The sequence below is a fragment of the Electrophorus electricus genome, chromosome 7, assembly GCF_041902795.1.
Source record: "Electrophorus electricus isolate QZ-2024a chromosome 7, ASM4190279v1, whole genome shotgun sequence".
In the NCBI taxonomy this organism is placed as follows: Eukaryota; Metazoa; Chordata; class Actinopteri; order Gymnotiformes; family Gymnotidae; genus Electrophorus; species Electrophorus electricus.
In genome coordinates this window covers 22,952,342-22,974,704 of record NC_137503.1, presented here as the reverse complement: position 1 = coordinate 22,974,704, position 22,363 = coordinate 22,952,342, and the positions used below count along the sequence as shown (strand labels likewise).

Below are 22,363 nucleotides of genomic sequence, written 5' to 3'. Positions count from 1 at the left end.
TGTACTCACGTTAAAGAAACCGAATTGCCAAGCCTTTTCTTTTCTAATAGTTTCCAAACTAGAACACAACTTGAGCTTAGATAATGCGCTATAGAAATAAAGACCTTTCTGGTTATATTATCCATGCTTTATTTTCTTATAATAATCCGTTCTTTCAGACGGAGAATTGAGAAGCAGAAATGGTTTCTTCAAGGTAGCACCAAACAGGCCTACCTACAAGCGATGCCTACCTATAGCCGTTTATACCGCACTGGGACTACATACGAGTGAATGTGTTATGTTCCTGTCACCGAAAACCTTTTATACTATACTAAAGTAGCCAATATCAAAAACAAGATCATACAATATTGATGCGGTGTAATTTTTAGCTTTTAAACTAGACAAATATATTAGATTCTTAGCTTCGAAGTCGGATTTCCACAAAATACAAACAATACCTCCTACTTTTCAAAATGGGGAGTTTCCTTCAGCACACATTTAAACACACATGAAGGAACTCCAATTTAATCACAACCTTCAACAGCGAGTTCTCTTTAATACTACATTCAAATCCCCCCGTATAAAACTTGCTTAGTTATCCAACTTCACTGTTAAGTGAGTTATTCCGTGAACGTTTTAGCCGATTGGACAGCACACTGGCAACATCTGCAGGGCGACTGAAGTGATTGTGTAACCCCAACACAGGAACAGCTTGCCCCAGGCAAGAGTGTTCCTTGCATCACTAGTTTTATTTCAGAAGCCATCCACTCCCAGTAAATAAGTCAAATATTCAAGACACTGAATTAATTTTTTATTATTTATGAAAAAAAACAAGACACAAACACACAAAACTGGACTTGGGCAAAAGAACTTTGTAGTCCACCCCTCAATAGTGTGCATGTACATGAGCTTACAGGGGCAGCTGAGATGAACCCCCTCCAAACCAAATGGAATGTTCCAACAACCCCCCTCCCCCTTTCCCATTTTATGTCCCACACTTCAGAAAGCTCAGTGCAACTGGGTATTTAAATCACAGTTGTACAGACAAACAATCTTGTACAACAAAAAGAAAGGGTGGGAGAAAGGTTACCCTTCTGTGGGCAGGGCAGAGGTAAGCCATTGAAAGGAAGGACAGCAAGACTAAAAGGAAACAGGTGACTTAGTCCACCTCCTCCATACGAGAGGCATCGTCCTCGCCCTCCAGTGGGGGAATCTCCTCTGGAGCAGGGGTGGAGCTGGGCTCCTCTGCAGGCAGGTCATCATCATCAATACCTGTAGGAGAGAAAGGAAAGACTGGTCAGTCAAACCAGGCAGGGTGGGGGAAAAAGCTAGCCAAGCAATTCTGTTATGTACTTGGTTTTCTGGCAAGATACTTTTCATATCCATGTCTGAGTGGGGAACACATTGCTGGTACAGCTGTTTTCACCCATCACACATGGTGGCAGCACCAATGATTAAAGAGCCGGAAAAGCTTCAGTTCTTTGGTGTTTAGGATGACCTGCAAGCTGCAAACCAATCGCTTACCCAGTCCCAATTTGATCATCCTATAGATGCGGTTGGAGTGGGTCTGTGGGTCATCAAGGGAGAAGCCAGAAGAGAGCAGGGCAGTCTCAAAGAGAAGGATGACCAGGTCCTTCACAGCCTTGTCGTTCTTATCTGCCTCAGCCTTCTGCCTCAGGGTCTCCATGATGGGGTGGTCAGGGTTGATCTCCAGGTGTTTTTTGGCCATCATGTAGCCCATGGTGGAGTTGTCCCTCAGCGCCTGGGCCTTCATGATGCGCTCCATGTTGGCCGTCCAGCCGTATGTGCTGGTGACGATGCAGCAAGGCGAGGAGACCAATCGGTTGGATACTGTAACCTGCAGCAACAGAGAGAGGAAGGAGTTACAATAAAGTACAACAACTGCATACTATAGACAGAATGTTAGACTGATTAATGACAGTACTGTTGAGCAGTTAGATCAAGCAAAGCCGTTAGGGGGACCACCTACTTACACTGGTACTCCACCCAAAAAAAAAAACCAAATCCGATAAATCACTCACACAAGCCAAGCATCTTGCATTAACCCACACAAGCCAGTCCATCAAACCCCCCCTCCCCTCCACTGCTTTTGAGTAAAGCACACCAAGATTCACTACATTACTTACTCACCAAAATAACTTGAGAAATAATTAGAATACCTGTTTTTGGTAAAAATGTGTAGCAGAGAAAAGGGTCATGTCCTAATCCTAGACATTTTAAAGCATTCAACCATTCTACCGCAGATGTTCATTTACCTTTTCCACTTTCTTATCCAGAATCTCCTTCATGAGTTTGCAGAGATTCTCAAACTTGGACTTGTCCTCCTCCATCTTCTTCTTCTCCTCTTCATCCTCAGGAAGCTCAAGCCCCTCCTTGGTGACGGAGACGAGGGTCTTGCCATCAAACTCCTTCAGCTGCTGGACGCAGTACTCATCAATGGGCTCTACCATGTACAGCACCTCAAAGCCACGCTTGCGCACACGTTCCACGAAAGCAGAGTTGGCCACTTGGTCCTTGCTCTCACCTGGTGGAGGACAGTTCATAGGCATGTTCTGCATCCCGTTTGGGCCCTGGGTAGCTTATTCACAATTTCCACCAACCCCTGAAAGCAGTTTTAAAGCAGGAAGGGAACTGGGGATGATTGACTCTTACCAGTAATGTAGTAGATGGACTTCTGGTTCTCCTTCATGCGGCTGAGATATTCAGAGAGGGAGGTCATCTCATCTCCAGACTGTGAACTGTGATAGCGAAGCAGCTCAGACAGCTTCTTGCGGTTCTGGGAGTCCTCGTGGATGCCGAGCTACAACACCAACACAAGTTATCCCTTTTACCTGACGAAGTGGGTTAATGTAATACACTGCTATGAAAAGGTACAAATCCTAATGGAATGTTTCCACTAAATGATTATTTTAAAAACATGTAAAAAAATTCAGGTACACTGCTTTTCAGACAGGCCCATGCTTACCTTGATGTTCTTGGAGAAAGCTTCATAAAACTTTTTGTAGTTGTCCTTGTCCTCAGCCAGTTCAGAGAACAGCTCAAGACACTTCTTGACAATGTTCTTGCGGATCACCTTCAGTATCTTGCTCTGCTGAAGCATCTCTCTGGAGATGTTCAGTGGGAGGTCCTCAGAGTCCACCACACCACGGATAAAGTCTAAAGAGTTGGTTTCAAATCAATAAGTTTCAGAAATCAAGCTTGCAACAGCACTGCACAGAAGGCATGCTAAACCAGACTTTGGAGTTAAATAATGGATTAAATAATGGAGTTGCAGCTCCATTATTTAATCTCCACCCCAACCCTTAGGTCATAAAGACTTGGCAAAGCTTCTTACTCAAGTACTCTGGGATAAGCTCCTCGCAACTGTCCATGATGAAGACCCTCCTCACATACAGCTTGATGTTATTCTTCTTTTTCTTGTTCTCAAACAGGTCAAAGGGTGCACGACGGGGGATGAAGAGGAGGGCACGAAACTCCAGCTGCCCTTCCACAGAGAAGTGCTGGGGAGGGCACATCACAGGCATTAACACACTGCAAAAAATCTCAGTAGTCAAACTACCCTTCACAGGAAAGCCTGGACATTTATAACACTCACGAGTTGACTAGTCAAGTACACAGCATGTTACTTCTCTCCAAACTTTAATGTCCAATACCTTAATGGCAAGGTGGTCCTCCCAGTCATTGGTCAGGCTTTTGTAGAACTCTCCATACTCTTCATTGGTGATGTCATCAGGGTTTCTGGTCCAGATAGGCTTGGTCTTGTTCAGTTCTTCCTGGTCAATGTACTTCTCCTTGATTTTCTTCTTTTTCTTCTTATCCTTATCCTTGGAATCCTCATCATCATCCGAGCCCACATCCTCGATCTTTGGCTTGTCCTCTCCCTCCTCCTCCTCTTCTTCTTTCTCCTCCTTTTCTGCCTTTTCATCCTCTGCCTCATCATCACTGATCTCCTTGTCACGTTCCTTCTCCACCTAAACCACAAGCATTTTAACCAATCAAGGAATGCACCTTTAAAACAAACAAACTTACACAACCATACATGCTTGAGTACATTTGCAGAAACAAATACCCCAAACAGGTCAACTTTGCATCATTTGAATGTTTAGTGTTTGTGTATAGACCAGCTATGAATGCCAAGCATTTCACTTACAAAGAGGGTGATGGGATACCCAATGAACTGAGAGTGCTTCTTCACCACCTCCTTCACCCGCTTCTCCTCAATGTATTCAGTCTGGTCCTCCTTCAGGTAGAGGACCACCTTAGTCCCACGGCCAATAGGTTCACCTACAAACAAAAGCGTTACCGTTCAGTGTCTTGCTGCTGTAGAGGCACTTTTGCCCTCCATAATTCCATGAGCCTAACGTACCATGGTCAACCTTGACTGTGAAGGAACCGCCAGCAGAGGATTCCCAAGCATACTGCTCGTCATCATTGTGCTTGGTGATGACCACCACCTTCTCAGCCACCAAGTAAGCAGAATAGAAGCCCACGCCAAACTGTCCAATCATGGAGATATCTGCACCAGCCTGGTGGGGGAGGTTAAAAGAAGAGGGAAAAAAAAAAAGATTCTTAACATTTGATCTGTAAAGAGCAAAGACTGTTTGTTTATTTTCTTCCATAGGCATTTACCTGAAGAGCCTCCATGAAGGCCTTGGTCCCTGACTTTGCAATGGTACCGAGGTTATTGATGAGGTCAGCCTTGGTCATGCCAATTCCAGTGTCAACAAGAGTCAGGGTGCGCTCATGCTTGTTTGGGATGATGTCTATTTTGAGGTCCTTCCCACTGTCCAACTTTGATGGATCAGTCAGACTTTCATATCTGATTTTATCAAGCGCCTACAGGGTTGGAAAGGAGATAGTGTAAGCACTTCCTTATAATCCATGGTCCTGATTTGTAAAACGACATCAACTCCCCCTTGCTGCAACTCTGAAAATTACACTTACATCAGAGGCGTTGGAAATAAGTTCCCTGAGGAAGATCTCCTTGTTGGAGTAAAATGTGTTAATGATGAGGGACATCAGCTGAGCGATCTCTGCCTGGAAGGCAAAGGTCTCAGCTTCCTCCTCCTGTCGCATTTCTTCAGGCATCTGTGAGGTGGGTGGGAGCGCATGGTAAGGATCACCTTATAAACTGTCCCAGTTTTGGTTTCAATTAGGTTCGCTCTACTAGCAGAAATGTGCCTCAAACGGGCGCACTACTCTGATTTAATCACCAGAATTTCCGTCGATCGAAGGAAAATTAATCTGAAGAGTCAAAAATTAAAACTGGCATAACCAAAAGTACAGCAGCTCTTGAACATACCCTTCCACGTTGTAGCCAGTTTAACCTGTACGACCTGGCGCAGCTAGCCAAGATAGCTAAATTACTAACTGCACAATGGACGCGGCACGTGTTTCAAGAAGGGGTCATGGCTGACTAGCGAGAGAGCAAGGCATAAGTGACATTCGCCATCTACCTACGAGCAATTTTAATTATCATTATCGGTCAGTTCTATAAAACTGAATAATATTACTACGTATTAAAATAGCAAAAGCTGATTTATAAACCACCATCAAAACCAGTGACCATCGTTGGACCCGACAGCCATCGCAAAATCATTAAAGACGGAAGTAATAACTAGCTAGATACCCCGTGCCTTCCAGCTGGATAACTAGCTAGCCGCAAAATTAACGACAATTTGTACTTTCATGTTGATTTGCCAGCAACATGAACGTTTGTCAATTTCACTGGCTGGCTAGCGAGCGAGCCATCTGGTCGGCACGAACGACTATGTAGCTAGGATTGCTAACTCACGTTAGGCATTCAACTAGCTAGGACGATTCTTCGATCGATATATGAATGAAAAAATACATATTACAGACCGTAGCCACCAACCGAGGACCAAACGTTAGCCAGAACACGTCCTTTAGCTAGCTAGCATTAGCCCTAGCCACTCGTGTTAAACTTAGCAACATTAGTTAGCCAACATAGCTTTAACAATGATCGAGAAAAGGCCACACTCGAAGCGCAAACCGAGAATGTGCGAGATATTGCTAAAAGCTAGCTAGTTGGTTAAGATGACTAACGCTAGTTAGCATATGTTTACCACCGGTTAGGAGAACATTAGCTTTAATATCAACTATAGAACTGACCAATACAAATATCTAAAATTAGCTAGCTATAGCGACAAAATGTAAGCAGCCCTTTTTAAATTACACGAGAACAATAATGTCAAACACTTAAAAAATATATTGTTAAAAACACCTTGATTGGTTTCGTTGACTTGTCTTGAATAAAATGCAACCCACACTTCTATCTCCTTGCCGCGCCGATGCTGGGAAGTACAAGAGGGACGAATCGTTTTGTCAATATCTAGTTATATAGCAACCCAAACCGAGTGATTATGCGGCGTATCATTCCGCGGGCTGAGTCGGCTGTTCGAACGTAGGCCTACTTGTGCGTACATAGATAGATATATCATAGATATATCTGACAGTATACCAATTTCCTATCCCTGTTCTCAAAATAACAAATAAGATTTGAATGAGTACATTGCGTATAGTAAACACTTGACATATTTTAGCACAAAGCAATAGAAATGCTCTATTTTCTAAATAAAAAACATTGTAATTAATTCCATGTTTATTCCAGTAAATTACACTATTGTAATGTTTAATTAACAATAGCGATTGGTGAACTTACACTCAGATGTTGCTGAGAAGAAGCGTTCATCAATTCTACCAAAGGTTATTGAATTAAAACTGAATAAAAGCTTATTATTTACGTTTTTTGTTTTATTAGCTTCATTATTGTTTTATGTAATGTACTAATTACTATAGAATAGCACACAGTATTTTCGTAATTACACAAAAGAAAACATCTGCAGTACTTATTTTTTATGTCGGAAGGATATCATTTATTTGAGGTGGGTGTGCTTGGTCTCTTTCTAGCACTTTCCATGAAAAAACCGCCTAAACATGACGTCATGTGCCTGTCAAACGCATGCCGTGTTCAACTAATGTGCAAATTACGGGTTTAAGGGATTTTAATATAGAAAATAGTACCTAGAAATTTAGATTATAAGTACTGAAATTTCTAGATAACCAGACTGCAGCAAACAGTGTTTCAAAGACAGACAGAGACGCAATATGAACGTTGTTTCATGACTTTTTGTGTGTAGTCAGTATACGTTTCAGGTGATGTAAGTGTAATTGAATAATTGTTGGCGTAAAAAAAGAAAAGCTTCGTACATCATTTTACAGACTTTTCTCATATTAACTATATTTGATTTTTTTGTGTAGTGTTCAGTGAGTGTGAGTTCAGTGAGAAAACTGCTAAGAAGCTCGCACCAACCATTTCATTGCAATGATCTTGTAGGTAACCTATACGGGTAGTCTATCCGATATGTTGCAATGCAGTTTTCGTTAACCAGCCTCTAGCCTTTCATTAATGGCAAATTTCTGACCACAGTACCATTGTGTAAAAAATACACAGCAACACTACCTACCTGCCCAGTTCTGAATGAGATTAGGTATGTGCATGTCAATAGATGGACCACTGTCTGTAACTATACACTGCTAAAAGACAAACGTTTAAGCGCATATGCTAGACATTGCTTGAAAATCAATATTTGATACATTGCACGCGATTCAATTGACACACACCGTAGCCTGTAACAAAAACACATGTCTAAATTCAGCGAGTTCGTATATCCCAATAGCATTCCGTTAATTGTAGCTGGCTAAATGAGAAACGATTGCTTTAAAAAAAGTCTTTGGATAATTTCTCTTTATGCGATTTCATACCGTCAGTTAGGTCTTTTAAATTGCCCAGCTTATTCCCACAATGCAGTTTTACCGGAAATCTCACCGTTAGGTTGATCGGTGATTTGACTGCATTAGATCCGGTTAAGCTAACTTTCCGCGAGAAAAAGGTGAATTGTAATCGATTTGGGTAAGTACAAGAAAACAATGGAAATATTCAGTTTTAAGAGTACAATTTTAGTCCTTAGCGTACTTAACTGTACTAAAAAAAAACAAGTCGTCGATGGCAGTGAGATAGTTGGCTAATGTACTTCCATTTTCGTGTCGGCGCCGTGGCTAGCTCGCTAGCTGCCTTGCTGGCTAACAAAGCTAACGAGTGCTGCACATTTCTTGCTCGCTAGCAACACCGATGCAGATTTCTGGCTTAAAATGAAAAGCATGCTAGCTACATGTTCAGACATCTACTTAAACGAATGTACAGTGGACGTAGTAGGTACATGGGCAGTAGGTACATGATTTTCACCGGGAAAACAAATTGATTGATAAATTAAAATCTCTCTTTAGAATGAGAGCAACAGCATCTGCCTGTTGAGTAGAAAGCAATCCTGGCTAAGCCAGTTATTTTAGCTAGCTACCTATTTATCTAGCTAGTTAGGTTGGCTAACTAGCCATCACATTATCGTTATTGTACGAGCTGACATTTAGCGTGCGAACCGTGTAGCTGGCTAGCAGAGAACTGTGTTTCTACGTTGTTTAATTAGATTAGTTGGCCATCAACTGTTTTGTGACATTAAGCCTTCTTCCGCAGTATACAAATGGGCTAACATTATCGCAGGCTCGGTTTCTGGTTAGCACGGTTATCTTTATCTCGTAGACTATAAAGGTATAGAAATTATTTTATACACGGTCATCCTTTGTATCACAAACGTTGAAAAATATAAAGCCGAATGCGATAGGAAGAGGAGGTCAGTTATTGATTGCTAAACAGTATTATCAGCTCATGCTATTTAATTTTTTTTAACATTTATCATCTTCCCTCCTGATTTAGGTGGGTGTTCTACCCAAGATGTCCTTTCCTCCGCATCTCAACCGGCCACAAATAGGCATCCCTGCGATGCCGCCAGGCATCCCACCACCACAGTTCGCTGGATTTCCTCCTTCAATGCCACCAGGTAAATTAAGATGTACAGAGCTCCAGCCTAAATCTGAGAAACGTTATTGTATTGAACTGGTAACTGGAGAGAGAGTTTTACTTTTGGTACTGGGACTGTGAAACTGGAATGAAAGTCCAGTTACAGCTTGAAGCTGAAAAATGTATTTAACAGGTTACCTAATGTTACCCCACCACTACTAATAAATCTGTTTTTGTAGGGCTTTTTTTTTTGTTTTGAATCTTAAAGCACATTGTGTAAAACAAATCAAGATATTTTAAAAAGGCAATTACAAAATTAAGAAAATAATCATTGTAAAGTATAAAACAAAGGGCACAATAAATCAAGTGTGAGCCAGCCCAAATAAGTGTTTTCTTAAAACTGCATTAAAAACATATATAAAACCTGCATTCCATTAATGTTTTCTGGAATACTGTTCCAGAGTTGAGGAGCTATACAAGTAAGGTTGCTTTGGATGAGAAAGTGGTTGGGATGGGTTATGAGGCTCTAGGAGACTGGCCAGACAGGCGAGATACTCCACACTGTTAAAGACTTTAAATGGCAGAAGACTTTATTTGGTACAGAACCTATTAGGAAGCCACTGTGTGTTGAATGAGAATGGAATGTTGTGTTATGACACTTCTGAGTAAGATGCATTGTAATTAGTTTACTGCTTAGAGATCACATGACAACCAGTCTAATACATGGCAATAGTGACATTTAGATGTCACAAAAACATGTTCTAGGCTCAGAGCATCATGTAGGGTTAGCATACTTTTTTCTTTTTTCTTTTTTTTTGGCATGTTACTGAATCTCATAGGCAATCATTGCTGTATTGATTTTTAACAAACTAACAATGTTAAAGATGTTACACATGTTCAGTGATGAGCACCAAAGATGTTAGCAGCTGCTGTAGCTTTTGTTTACGGGGGGGAAAACCATCATGGGTTAGGATGACATTTATTTCAAGTAGACGTAGCAATGATATAAAGACTACTGTTTTCAACAGGATTTAGACCAAGACGTTTATTGCCAAATTACCGCCTTCCTGGGTATTAATGTTCAGCTGATTTGATATATCACATTTGTGATGTGATATTTGTAGATGTAATAGAGTTGTAGTTTAATAAAGAAGTTGGCAGTTTATTGTTCAGTGGCAAGTTGGATCATATCATAATTCTGAATGAGCTATTTAAAGGAAATGTATTGATGTCATTCATTTTTCACCACAGGAGCGCCAATGATCCCAGTTCACATGGGTATCATGACCCCAACCCCCACGGTAAATGGAACAAAAAAATACGTTCATTTTCTTTATTTCTTGAATATTTCTTATTAGAACAACACGTTCTTAATGCTGCCCTTAATACTTTGTCCACTGATTAAACTTGACACTATTATGCATGTGTCCTGAGGAATTAATGTGCACTGCTGTCTGTACACTAGGCACACTCACCGTCTGATGTATTGCTAGTAATGTAGAAAGTTAATACTAGTGTTTTTCCAAGTGGACATCGCCACGTCATTCAGACCCTTGATGACTCTCAATTCTTGATCGATTGGCCAGGTGCTCGTGCCCACGTCAGTGCCAGTGGTCAGCAAGGTAGCTGCCCCAAGGAAGGAGGCTCCGGCTGCTCATGCCAAGGAGAGTGATGAGAGCAGCGGGCCCACCACGACAGTGTTTGTAGGGAACATTTCGGAGAAGGCCTCGGACATGCTCATCAGGCAGCTGCTGTCGGTAAGTAGACTGGTAATGGTGGTTGTTACGCCTAAGCTTGGTTTAGACATGACAGATGAGGTAGGTTTTGCCTAGGTTCTTTATGTTGGAACTTAAAGGTTTGTCTCAGGTTTGCCTTTGGATTTGATGTCGCAACAGTTCAGTGATTGAACAAGCAAACAAGGAAGGTGAAAGCATTCACTTGGAAAACTCTTAGTCTTGTAAGTGGGCAGATTTTCCAAAGACTGCCTAAATGTATGTATTACTATAAGTGCATCATAAATGCAGTCACTGAGCAGATGGTGTAAATAAGTTTAAGCATTCTATGGACCATCAGTGCATCTCTTTAGTGGTGGAATGTTTACAAAAATTGAAGCCGTCTTGCTTTATTAAAGAAAATGCACTATTGCGCTTACAAAATAATGTGCTCAGAGTTTAGGATGACTGTTAAGCATCAGACATCTTTTACTTTGGCTCTTAGATGCTCTTGAGTGAACATGGAAGTATGATTGTAGAAACTTGTGTGCTTCTAACATACCAAAATAAGAGCCTTTTCATGCTTATTAGTTACATAGAGGCAATTTAGTCCAGTGAGATAATGAGAGCTGCTTTTGCCAGTTGAATTATTGAATTTTGATTTTGTGCAGCACCACTGCATGAAGCAATCACCATGCTGGGCAGGTAAATCTTATGTTTTTGCTGTTAATTGTCATGTATCAAACCTTATTTAGTGTGTGTTTGTTTTTTCTCTTTCTCGCCCTCTCAGAAATGCGGCTTGGTCTTAAGCTGGAAACGAGTTCAGGGGGCATCAGGAAAACTACAAGGTAAAAAAGGTCCCCAAAAGATCGAACAGTTCAGTGCACAAAATGTATGTATTACCCTACCGCTCATGTGAGGTTTTTTTTTTTTTTTGGTCATGTGTTGCGTGACAGCATTTGGGTTCTGCGAGTACAAGGAGCCCGAGTCGACCCTGCGGGCCTTGCGGCTGCTGCACGAGCTCCAGGTCGGCGAGAAGAAGCTGCTGGTGAAGGTGGACGCCAAGACCAAAGCCCAGCTGGATGAGTGGAAAGCCAAGAAAAGGAGCTCCAACGGGGTGAGGGCACCACCCTGCTGGTCATGGCCTGCACCATTTGTTCCCGCACTTTTTTTTTTTTTTTTTTTTTTTTATTTATTTTTTAATTCCCCCCCCCCCACGTAGTTTTGTAAGGCCTAAAATATGCTCGCGTTGCTGTTTCATCCACTCTGATTCAATGGCTCCAGGATCTGTGATGGATGCATTTCATTAACACTTCTTTCTCTGTGGTAGAACGATAAGGCCGAGGAGGGGGGTGAGGATGAGGAGGAGGTCTTGGATGAAGAAACCCAAAAACGGGACCAGATAGTGAAGGGTGCAATCGATGGCCTGATCCGCGAGTATTCTAACGAGCTCAACGCCCCCTCTCAGGACGACGAGTCGAACCGCCGCAAGAAGAAGAAGGAGAAAAAAGAAGAGGTACGTAGAGCATGAGCGCTTTGGTACCCGTGCCTGGAGAGCATGGTGGAATTGTCCTGGAAGGAACCTGCAGTAAGGAGCCTGTCCTGGAATTGTCCTGCAGTAACTGCAGCTGTTCCTGGGATGAAAATATCCTGGGATTTGCGGTGTCTGACAATGTCAGCCTGAAGTGTTCACTGTGTTTTGCTATTGGGTGTGTTTTGATGTTGAACTGTTGTGCTTTACCAGATCTATTTCTTCACATCTATCTGTGTACCTAGGAGGACATTAACGCCATAGAAATGGAAGAGGACAAAAGAGATTTGATCTCCAGGGAGATCAACAAATTCCGCGACACCCACAAGGTAACACATTCTGTGAAAATCTCTCATGTCCCAGGTAGTGCAAACAAACAAACAAAAACGACAAACAAACAAACAAAACACTTGCATAGTTTAGGCTGTTGGAGTGCAATTGGAATAGAGCGGCCAACAGAACGAGACTAGATTAAATTACTGAGCTCGTTGAAACTCTTAGATTGGATTGGCTTTACTGAGCAGACCACAGATGTTTGCATTTAGAGTGACAGCCTCATGACTGGGCTCTTCGCACAGCAGAAGTTTGTCACTCAGCTCTGTCTCAATGACTCAGATTAAACCTAGTCAGGCTCTAAAACCCTTTCATTTTAAGATTTATTTATCGAGATCGTGTTTTAGTCTGAGACTAGGCCTAATCTCGGCCCTAGAGACAGCCCCTTGTCTGTCATGGATTAGTCCCCTCACATAAATGCCCAGAGGGATGGACAGGGATGCCATTTTAATGGCCTGAAGTGTAGGAGCTGGTCAGACTTCAGTCACACATAAAATGCATGCACGTAATGTACACTTCCCTCTAAGCTAATCTGTTCATTAAACCCCACCATTATGATAGAGATCATATGGTGACTAAAGCAAGATGAATCTCACAGCTTTGGAAAAAGTTGCAAGGATAGGATGTAAGTATGAGCTTTCCATTCTTTTCTACATATACTGGGCGCCCCCTTCTGGAGGACTTGCACAGGGGCAACTGCGTCATTTCTTTGGGGACATTCAATGGCAAATTTTAATATTGTATTTTTTTTCATTTATATCAAGTTTACATTTCAAATTTTTTTACATGCTTTCTCCATAAATTCAGTTTATAGATCTGAACAGATAATCAAAGGCTTCTTCCCCTCTACATATCCACTGTACAAAGTCCTACAGACTACATTACATTGTGTTACCCAAGTCCCCAAGTGGTCAGTGAACCTGCGTGGGTCCCCCCTTAAAGATGTAGTTCATGATATAAATGATTACTGCTGACTGAATAACCACTGCAGTGAGTTGGCCATGAGGCCAGTATGACAGTAGGGGGCGCCCTTCCACAGCACGCGGATGCTCTGAAGACTTGGCAGGTATGAGCTAGCCTTCTGTGTTTGTGTACCTGTCAGCACTCCATCGTTACCGCTTGCTTATGCGCACCTTAACTTTTTCTTCTTTAACTTTGTTTCCTTAACTTTTTTCACCCGCTCTCTTCTTTCTCTTTAGGTTATTTGTAGGACTTTTGTTCTTATTACACCTGTTTTGTGTTCAAGACCATTGGCCCAATGCAGCATATAATTGCACTATATGCAATGCCAAACATTATGGCCGAATCTCGAAGTTAGTGCTGTCCAGTTACACGTTCCTGATCAATTAAATCATTTCTCAATTAGCGATTTTTGAAGAGTGATTTCATTGTTTTATTTTGTCTGTATGCACATAGTATAGGGTTTTTTGTTTTTTTTTGTGTGTGTGTGTGGTTGAATGTCTTTTGTCTGTATAGATTATATTTGCAAACACAGGACGTTCTAGACATAGAAAATAATGGTGTTACAAGTGGCTTAGCTGTTTAGTTTCTTGAGGACTTCTCCCAGGATGCGAGACATGCTGAACTGTGGTTAAACATTTATAGGCTTAAGCTTCCAGTTTGTTTTCTGATTTGGCCTGCTCCTGAGACACCAATTTTTCTTTGACATCTAGCCTTCATACATATATACTCTCTCTCTCGCTCCCCCTCTCCCTACCATACGTAGCCTCTCTTGCTCTTCTATGCATCCCACCCACTGTTTCTGGATTCGGCTTGGGTTTTAATCAAAATAAAAAACGGTATTCACTCCAATTGCTTTGTGCCATTAAATGTTAATACATTGGCCATTGGGTAATGTATTAACTTCCTCCTCTTGTTTGCGATTAGTAGATAGGTGATAAGTAGTAGGAGGCATCTTCAATTAGATGGTTCTTTTTTAAAAAAAAAACAAGGACACATTCTAAAAACCGTGGGTGTCATGCTGGTTAAGGTCTTTTCATACTCTGAGTCACCCCCCCTGGGAGGACCTGGGAAGGCAGCAGCAGGGTAAGCCAGCCTCTACAAATTCATTTGTTGCCCTTTTATCCAAACGTGAAAGCAGAGTTCGACAGACTTCGTATCATTATGCAATGCACCTGTCAACCACGTTTGCACAAAGTGTTTGGAACTTGTTGTAATGACGTCATGTAACGAAACGGAAATTTCTGAATGAATGTCTCCTGCAAATCCTTTGACCTGCTCTTCCTCCCAGGCCTAACATAAAGGCTTGTAGGGGCAGCGAAGCTCTGAATCCATAGCTCAACACCTGTAAGTTCAAAAACAACTAGTTTCACAAGGATTGAAGCCTTTCTGATGCTGATGTTATGAGGTGGAAAAGATTTACAGCGTCTTTCCTTACCTGACTATGTCCCTTGTCATTTGAAATGTGGGAAGTAGGTCTGGGGGGAGAAAAGGGTGATTTCCAGGTTCTTCTTTTAGACATTGAGTTGAAAGTGTGGAGGACCTGCAGAAATAATAAGTGTATTCGGTGTTAAAAACCCAGAGAAAATCCAACTCTGGAAACCCATTGTTATTCTGTTGTGGCAAACCATGAAAGACTTCAACACTTTAGAGCAGTTGCTTTCCTCTTGCTCTTGATATTTAAGTTGCTTAAGGGTGGGGGATCCTCTGAACTCTGTATAAAATAAATATATACATACATGCATATTCATTTCTTGCTGGCAGCATTGATTAGCATAGCCCTAGAGGACAGAGCTGTCTAGCACCTCCTCAGTGCAGTTCAGGGTTCAGCCGTGCTGCTGTGCGGTGCGCCGGGGCGCGTCTGCTCAGGCCCTGCCTCTGTGCCTCCCTGCAGAAGCTGGAGGAGGAGAAGGGCAAGAGGGAGAAGGAGCGACAGGAGCTGGAGCGCGAGCGGCGCGAGCGGGACAAGGAGCGCGAGCGGGAGCGTGAGAGGAGGGAGCGCGAGCGGGAGAAGGACCGCGAGCGTGAGAGGGAGCGGGAGCGCGAGAGGGAGCGCGAGAGGGAGCGGGAGCGTGAGAGGGAGCGGGAGCGCACCAAGGAGCGCGAGAGGGAGCGTGAGTGGGACAGGAGCAGAGACCACAGCGAAGACCGCAGCAGGTCCAGGTGAGTGCTAGTGAGCCCAGAACTGGAGACCTGATGTTTTCATGTCTGCCATGACATTAAAAAAAAAAAATCTGTTTTTTTTCATGCATTTCTTTTTCAATTATTGCTTTTTATTATTTATTTACTATTGTATTTTACCATTACCATGCTCTGAATGTGCTAGTTTATACAAAACAATGCAATGCGTTGTATACTGAAACCGCTATAAACCGCAGCGATAAAAGACTGACAGCGTATCTGTGAGTTGCTTCAAGTTTAACGGGTTGTAGGAGATATTCTGTGCAAATGATGGCCCATGTGCAATCTAATTATCATTATTATACTGGCACTAAATTTTAGCCAAATGTTAACTTTCAAGGCTTCAGGATTGAGCATCAGGGCTGGAAATCCTTCTTTCCCGAACGGTGTTTAATCAGTTGCCATAACCTTCTAGAGAACAAAGCCGCGATCGAGACCGAGACAAGGAAAAGAAGCGGGACCGTGAGGAAGATGAGGAGGAAGCCTACGAGCGGCGTAAGCTGGAGAGGAAGCTCAGAGAAAAGGAAGCAGCCTATCAGGAGGTACTTGGAGCTGGCTTGCGCTGTGGCAGGATTTATCACGGCTCCGAGCCACTCACAGGGGAAGCTCAAAGCCTGTCAAACATTTCAGGATAATTAATTTGTTAAGAACTAAACTGCCAGGCAGACTGGTGAAGATAAATTTACTGGTGAAGTCTCTGATTACTTTACATTGCTGGTGATGGAAAGGAGATGTCAGAATGCCTATGGCAAAAAGATGGCCATTTTCTTGGTTATCCAAGCTACCACCTAAGCTTGTCTTGAGTTTATATATGGCCAAATGTATAATGCTAAAATAGTGGTAACACACAATCTCTCAATTTTCTTATTATTGCTTTTTATTATTTATTTGCTAGTGTATTTTACCATTACCATGCTCTTAATGTGCTAGTCTATACAAAACAATGCAATAAGTTGTATACCAAAACCTGTAAACTGAAAAACAACCCATAGGGTGTCAGATGATGTATTTATAATAATTTTGTGTAAAAGCTTTCCATGAGGTAGGCTTTACGGAATATAAGCTCTTTGGACCACTGGTTCCTACCACTGGCAGTATGAAGAATTCGGTAGTTCAGTTTACAATGGTTTTCATCCGTAGAGCCTAAATAAACGGTAACTTCTCAACGAATAAACTCGGAAGAATTCTTGAGGAACTGGTGTAATTTGGCGTGGAGCATTACAAGCATCACCGTGCACTGGCCCTTCTTATGGGACGACGGATTCTTAGTGTTTAACTCCTGCCGTTTTCTGTGCTGTGCAGCGGCTGAAGAACTGGGAGCTGAGGGAGAGGAAGAAGGCGAGAGACTACGCTAAGGAGGCGGAGAGAGAGGAGGAGCGACGGAGAGAGACGGTGAGGGTCACACCAGATGCTGCTTACAGTTTTTTTGTGATGTGTTGCGCATTTGTTCATTTTTCTTACTAGCAAGGACAAAGCACAGGATCTCCCCCCTCCCTGATGAGGTGGAAATATGGTCAAGCTGGCAGGGAATGTTATCTTTTTGTTTGAAGTAATTCCTCTTCTCTGACACACACTCTCAATCAGGCTAAAGAAGGCAAACGATTAAAAGAGTTCCTGGAGGACTATGATGATGACCGAGATGACCCTAAATATTACAAGTAAGCTCTAGACGCAAATATTGTTTGATGAATGATGTGTGCTAAGTGAAAAGTGATATGTTTGTGGATACATACCCTGCTAATGGTATGTTCATGCAAACACTATCATAAACCAATTAATCTTTTAAATTTCTTTAAGATTGAGAGATTGTAATTGCCTAAACACATTTGCTCATGGTGTAGTCAGTAAATGTGATTTTATAGCTTTATAGTATCTGTTGAGTCATTCATCTTGAAAAAGGAAACAAACTTGTATTAAAGGACACTAAAGAGTTTCTACTCTTTAACAGAATCCCACAGTAGGATGCCTGGCCCACTTTATGCTAAGCAGGCATGTAGGCATGAGTCATGGTTTTGCTTGTATGTATGTCAGTATATCTGGTCATACGGGCCTGTTAATTCAGTTACTTCTGAATCCTGAACAACAGGACTGGTGTAGAGACAGAAACAGGCTTGATCTCATTATCGTTAATTATATCCTGATTATCAAACAAATTCATACAAGCCCACTTGGTGGAAAAGCTGAAATGAGAAGTGGCTCATGTCAAACTAAGGTAACTGCTCTATAAAAACCACACAAAGAAAACCCCAAAAACTGAGTTATGTATATTAACAAACAAATGTGGAATACAATAGCAGACAGCTAAAATGTCTTTGCTATTGCATGTATTAAGCGGTGTGCTGTTGCTCTCTGTGGCCAATAGGGGCAGCGCACTGCAGAAGCGTCTGCGAGACAGAGAGAAGGAGATGGAGCTGGACGAGAGAGACAGGAAGCGAGAGAAGGAGGAGCTGGAGGAGATCCGGCAGCGTCTCCTGGCTGAGGGCCATCCCGATCCGGACGCTGAGCTACGCAGGGTACACAGTCCCCTCTGCCTTGTACCCTTCCAGTGAAATCAGCCTTTCTGCTCTCCTGCTATGTTGGCTATTCTTAAATGTTTTCTTTATAGACTTTGTAGTTTTCTCTGTTTAGCATTAACTGCAGTGTTTTTTTTTTTGGTTTTTTTTTTTAAAGGTGATATTTATTTTTCTTGTCTCACTAGCTTTAAAAGCAATGAGCAAAGACTTTGTGTTAACTGAATAGTCTGTTTGTTTTAAGAATATGGCTCAAGGAGCTCTCAGCAGACTGTAATGGTAAAACCCTAATCAGATCACTTGGCTACACAGTGGGTGGGTGGGTGGGTGATGTCTACGCTGAAACCACGGTGTCCTTAGTCCATGGCCGGATGTACGATATTCTGCTTTCCCAACACACGTGAAATGCACATCAAAGTGGCTACAGTATAATATGACCAGTTCATATTTTTGTGTGCACAAATCTGTGAGATCTGTCATTCATAATTTGAACATAGCTTTAGTGACATCAACTGGGTATTAAAAATGGAAGACTGGACTTTTATTTTGTCCTGCTATAGTGTGGGATGAATTGCACTGATGTGTCTAAATGAGAGGTCAGCAGGACATTGATTAAAAATTGAATCAGAAAAGGTCTCATGCCCTCTACTCTAGCTGCATTGTTATTTTTAATTGCCTCCACGTCCATGTAAGTGAATGGAGCATAATCCAAACCACCAGTTTGTGTGTCTGTTCAATTTTTCCAACACTTTGCCTCTCAATTAAGTTCCCTGTATATTATTCTTCCTCAGTTGTTGTTGTTGTATTATCCCCAGTCTATTTTGTTACCTTTTAAATTCATTTTGTGTCATTCAATATTGAAGTTATGGTAAATATTAAGTTGAGGTGACCTGTAACTGACTGTCTAGCATCATAAATTCATGAGTGCTTTTGCCCAAGCTACTTGAACCTTGATGCTTAATTACTTGACAGCTTCTCCATAATTTGGCCACTTGATCGTGTGTGTGTGTGTGTGTGTGTGTGTGTGTGTGTGTGTGTGTGTGTGTGTGTGTGTGTGAGTGAGAGAGATGGTGGTGGTATTTTGATGGACAGTTTGTCCATTCTGAAGCAAAGCCATGTCCTATTCAGTGGAAACGTTAAACTGTTTAAGTGTTAGCAGCCCATCAGAATATTTACAAATCTGCTGGCATAAGGCAGAGCCCCAGCTTCACCTCCACTCTCTGCACTGCTGCTGCTTCCAGACAGACTCCACTCTGCTCTCATGTGCAAACCTGAACAATGTGGCAGTTTTAGATCTAGCTGGAGGTTTCTTAATGTCACAGTGGGGATCAGTGTGATCATGCTTTCCACTCATAGATGGTCGGTGGTGGTGCTAAGCTCTCTCTTTCTGTTGGCCTTCCCTTCCAGATGGAGGAGGAGGCGGAGCGCTTGCGGCAGCCCCCCGTGAAACCGGAGCCTGGCGGGGAGCGGGAGAGGGAGCGCAAGCCCTCGCGGGAGGAGCGTGAGCGCGAGCGTGAGCGCGAACGCGAGCGCGAGCGTGGCAGGGAACGCGAGCGCCGCCGGCCAGTACAGGACACCCGGGCCCCGTCCCAGTCAGACGAGGACGTGGAGGATGGCGAGGAGGTGGAGGACGAGGAGGACTTGAAGCCCTGCCTCAAACCCACCATGAGGCCCATCATGGCAGCCCCGTCGGTGTCGTCAACCAGCGGCAACGCCACTCCCAACACGCCGCGGGAGGAGTCGCCCTGTGGCATCATCATCCCGCACGAGAACTCGCCTGCAGAGACACAGCCCCAGGAGGAGCACAGACCCAAGATTGGCCTCAGCCTCAAACTAGGTGAGCTGACACCAGAGCACAAAAGAGTTCATATATGTTTTTCAAATGTCAGCAGTCGTGCTTTTTAATTTTTAGTTATTTTATCTCAAGCAAGAACAGAATAATTATAACAAGTAATTTTAATGTCTTGACACTTGCTGGTCTGGAAGTGTGTTGAATGTGGGTGTTTACACAGTGCAGAAATAATATAATTTGTATATACAATATTTGTATATACAAAATATATAAGTTGTATATACAACGATCGACAAATTATTTTCCGCAGTGAACAGTGTGTGTTCGGGGACCCATGTGGGACTTCCTTTTAAGGACATTGTTGGAGCCCATCAAAAATCATGGAGTTGTGCAGTAATCAGTTTCAGCGCATTTATCTTGATACAGATTCAGAGACCTGATTTTAAAGCACCCTTCTGCCTGATCGCGATTAGGCGTGCAAGGGCTTACACTCCCTCTCCGGCTCCCCCACCAGGCTCCGGCTTCACGGGGATCTGCCGCATTGGCAGTCGTTTTGCGCAGTCATTAAGATTCCACAACCGTATGTTTTGTACTTGCTAAGGTGCCACAGGCAGCCCTGGGCAGCCAAACGTGGGCAAGCGCAAGAAACTGGCCGTAGAGAGCGTCTTCAACCGCTTCGACGACGACGAGGTAGACGAGGTGCCCCGCAAGAGAAAGCTGGTGCCCTTGGACTACGAGGACGAAGACAAGAGCAGCGGGGTAGGGGATGGCGTCGGCGCAGCTGGGGGCAAAGGGGCCAACACAGAGGAGAAACGCAAACACATCAAGAGCCTGATTGAGAAGATTCCCACCGCCAAACCTGAGCTCTTCAACTACCCGCTGGACTGGTCTGTCGTCGACACGGTAAGCACGTGCGTCGGGTTTGGGTCGCATGAGTTTCTGGGAGGGGATTTGGGTCTTTGTAACAGACCAACGGGATTCCTACAGACGTAATAAGATGGTCATGCTACTTTTTGTTAAAACCTTACTTCATGTTCCTGCTCATTTTGGACAGGAACATTTTAGTAGACAAAAATCCTTGAATTTTGGTAGACTTCCATCAACATTTATGATTCTGGCTCTGGCTACACCAGAAAGCAGGTGGGACAAGTAGTATTAACCATTAATGCAATGTTTTCACGATCTAGTCAGATTCTGCTGGATAAACTGTTGTCTCACCACCCACCAGAATATCCTGTTTTACTCGTATACTACATTAGGGAAGCATAATGTACGATTTTCACTTCATGTTGTCTAATTTGGTCCTCTCACATCCCGCCATCCCTGCCATTTAGACTCTTATGGAGAAACGCATTCGCCCATGGATCAATAAGAAGATTGTGGAGTACATCGGTGAGGAGGAGGCCACGCTAGTTGACTTTGTTTGCTCGAAGGTAAAGATCTGTGCCTTTCAGTGGAATTTTACTGGGTCTGCTATTAATGCACCCTTTAGAGTACATATTAAAATTTACAGCATAGGATGTTACGGTTAATAAACTTATTGTATTTACCCTGTAAATCTGGACCTATAAGAATTAGGGCTCTGTCTAGTTTATTTTGATAGGGATGTTCATGTATTTTTCATGTTTAACAGGTAATGGCTCACAGTACACCACAAGGCATCTTGGATGATGTTGCTATGGTAAGGCTGAACTGTATGTATGACTTGTTAAGCTTTGTAAATCCGCCAATAAATTAAAAATGCGTGTTTGTTTGGCTTTCTTCCCCTCCCCAGGTGTTAGATGAAGAAGCAGAAGTCTTCATTGTGAAGATGTGGAGGTTATTGATTTATGAAACTGAGGCCAAGAAGATCGGACTCGGCAAGTGAACGAGCACTCGGAGGATCAAATCTGGTCCTGACTTCCTGTTTTATCAGTTCCCTTCCTGAAGAGAAAAACACATGCACGACTTGGGGGGAAACTCGACATTTACAAAACCTTTGACCCAGAAAGTTGATCTTTTCAGCAATTCCATGTTAAATTTTTTTTGTTTGTTTTTGTTTTCTCTCCATCATCCTGTGACTGCAGTGACTGTATTAAGTTAGTGAGCACTGGATCTAAAGTCTAGCTACTCTTTCACCACTGAAGAAGTTGGTGAGCGATATTCCTCAGGGCTCATCTGCTAAGTGGACCTTCTTCAGTGTAGCCTCATCATACCTGCTTAGAGTAGATCTGATGTCTCGATCAATACCATATTATTGTAGACTCACACTGTAATATTTGCCAATCAAGTCTGGGTTTCAATTTGATTTTAATTTTGTTTTGGTATCCAAGTTGAGTTGCACCAAAGAGTTTATCCCCAAATGTCTCATGGTGGCATCTTTCCACTACAACAGTATGTTGAATGAATTGAACCCAACAATGTTCTGGAAGTCTGGTGAAACTGATCTTGATTTGTGCAAACATTAAAACAGTGGTCTCTGTTTTTGTA

At 42.7% G+C, this 22,363-nt stretch overlaps 2 protein-coding genes across 4 annotated transcripts; one reads left to right on the top strand and one right to left on the bottom strand.

Moving 5' to 3' along the window:
- Positions 1 to 768: 768 nt before the first annotated feature.
- Positions 769 to 6,402, bottom strand: hsp90ab1 (heat shock protein 90, alpha (cytosolic), class B member 1). Of its 2 annotated transcripts, none has more exons than XM_027015337.3 (12): positions 6,245 to 6,402; positions 4,945 to 5,088; positions 4,630 to 4,836; positions 4,367 to 4,526; positions 4,151 to 4,284; positions 3,654 to 3,971; positions 3,335 to 3,500; positions 2,966 to 3,156; positions 2,653 to 2,800; positions 2,256 to 2,524; positions 1,504 to 1,837; positions 769 to 1,251 (listed from the first exon to the last, which is right to left on the bottom strand). In XM_027015337.3, exons 2-12 carry the CDS (start codon positions 5,086 to 5,088, stop codon positions 1,139 to 1,141), a joined length of 2,184 nt encoding a protein of 727 aa, XP_026871138.1. In that variant the 5' UTR covers positions 6,245 to 6,402; the 3' UTR covers positions 769 to 1,138. The 2 variants fall into 2 exon arrangements, with proteins under 2 accessions (XP_026871138.1, XP_026871146.1); XM_027015345.3 differs by lacking the exon at positions 769 to 1,251 and adding an exon at positions 2,131 to 2,159 and having other exon boundaries at positions 1,666 to 1,837.
- rbm25b (RNA binding motif protein 25b) lies at positions 4,974 to 22,363 on the top strand. 2 transcript variants are annotated; one of them, XM_081717750.1, is made up of 18 exons: positions 4,974 to 5,112; positions 8,792 to 8,915; positions 10,127 to 10,176; positions 10,462 to 10,632; positions 11,378 to 11,435; positions 11,544 to 11,704; positions 11,918 to 12,103; positions 12,364 to 12,447; positions 15,306 to 15,574; positions 16,008 to 16,134; positions 16,895 to 16,984; positions 17,177 to 17,250; positions 17,955 to 18,105; positions 19,510 to 19,939; positions 20,496 to 20,797; positions 21,229 to 21,327; positions 21,528 to 21,575; positions 21,669 to 22,363. In XM_081717750.1, exons 1-18 carry the CDS (start codon positions 5,110 to 5,112, stop codon positions 21,759 to 21,761), a joined length of 2,520 nt encoding a protein of 839 aa, XP_081573876.1. In that variant the 5' UTR covers positions 4,974 to 5,109; the 3' UTR covers positions 21,762 to 22,363. The 2 variants fall into 2 exon arrangements, with proteins under 2 accessions (XP_081573876.1, XP_026871120.2); XM_027015319.3 differs by lacking the exon at positions 4,974 to 5,112 and adding an exon at positions 7,820 to 7,933.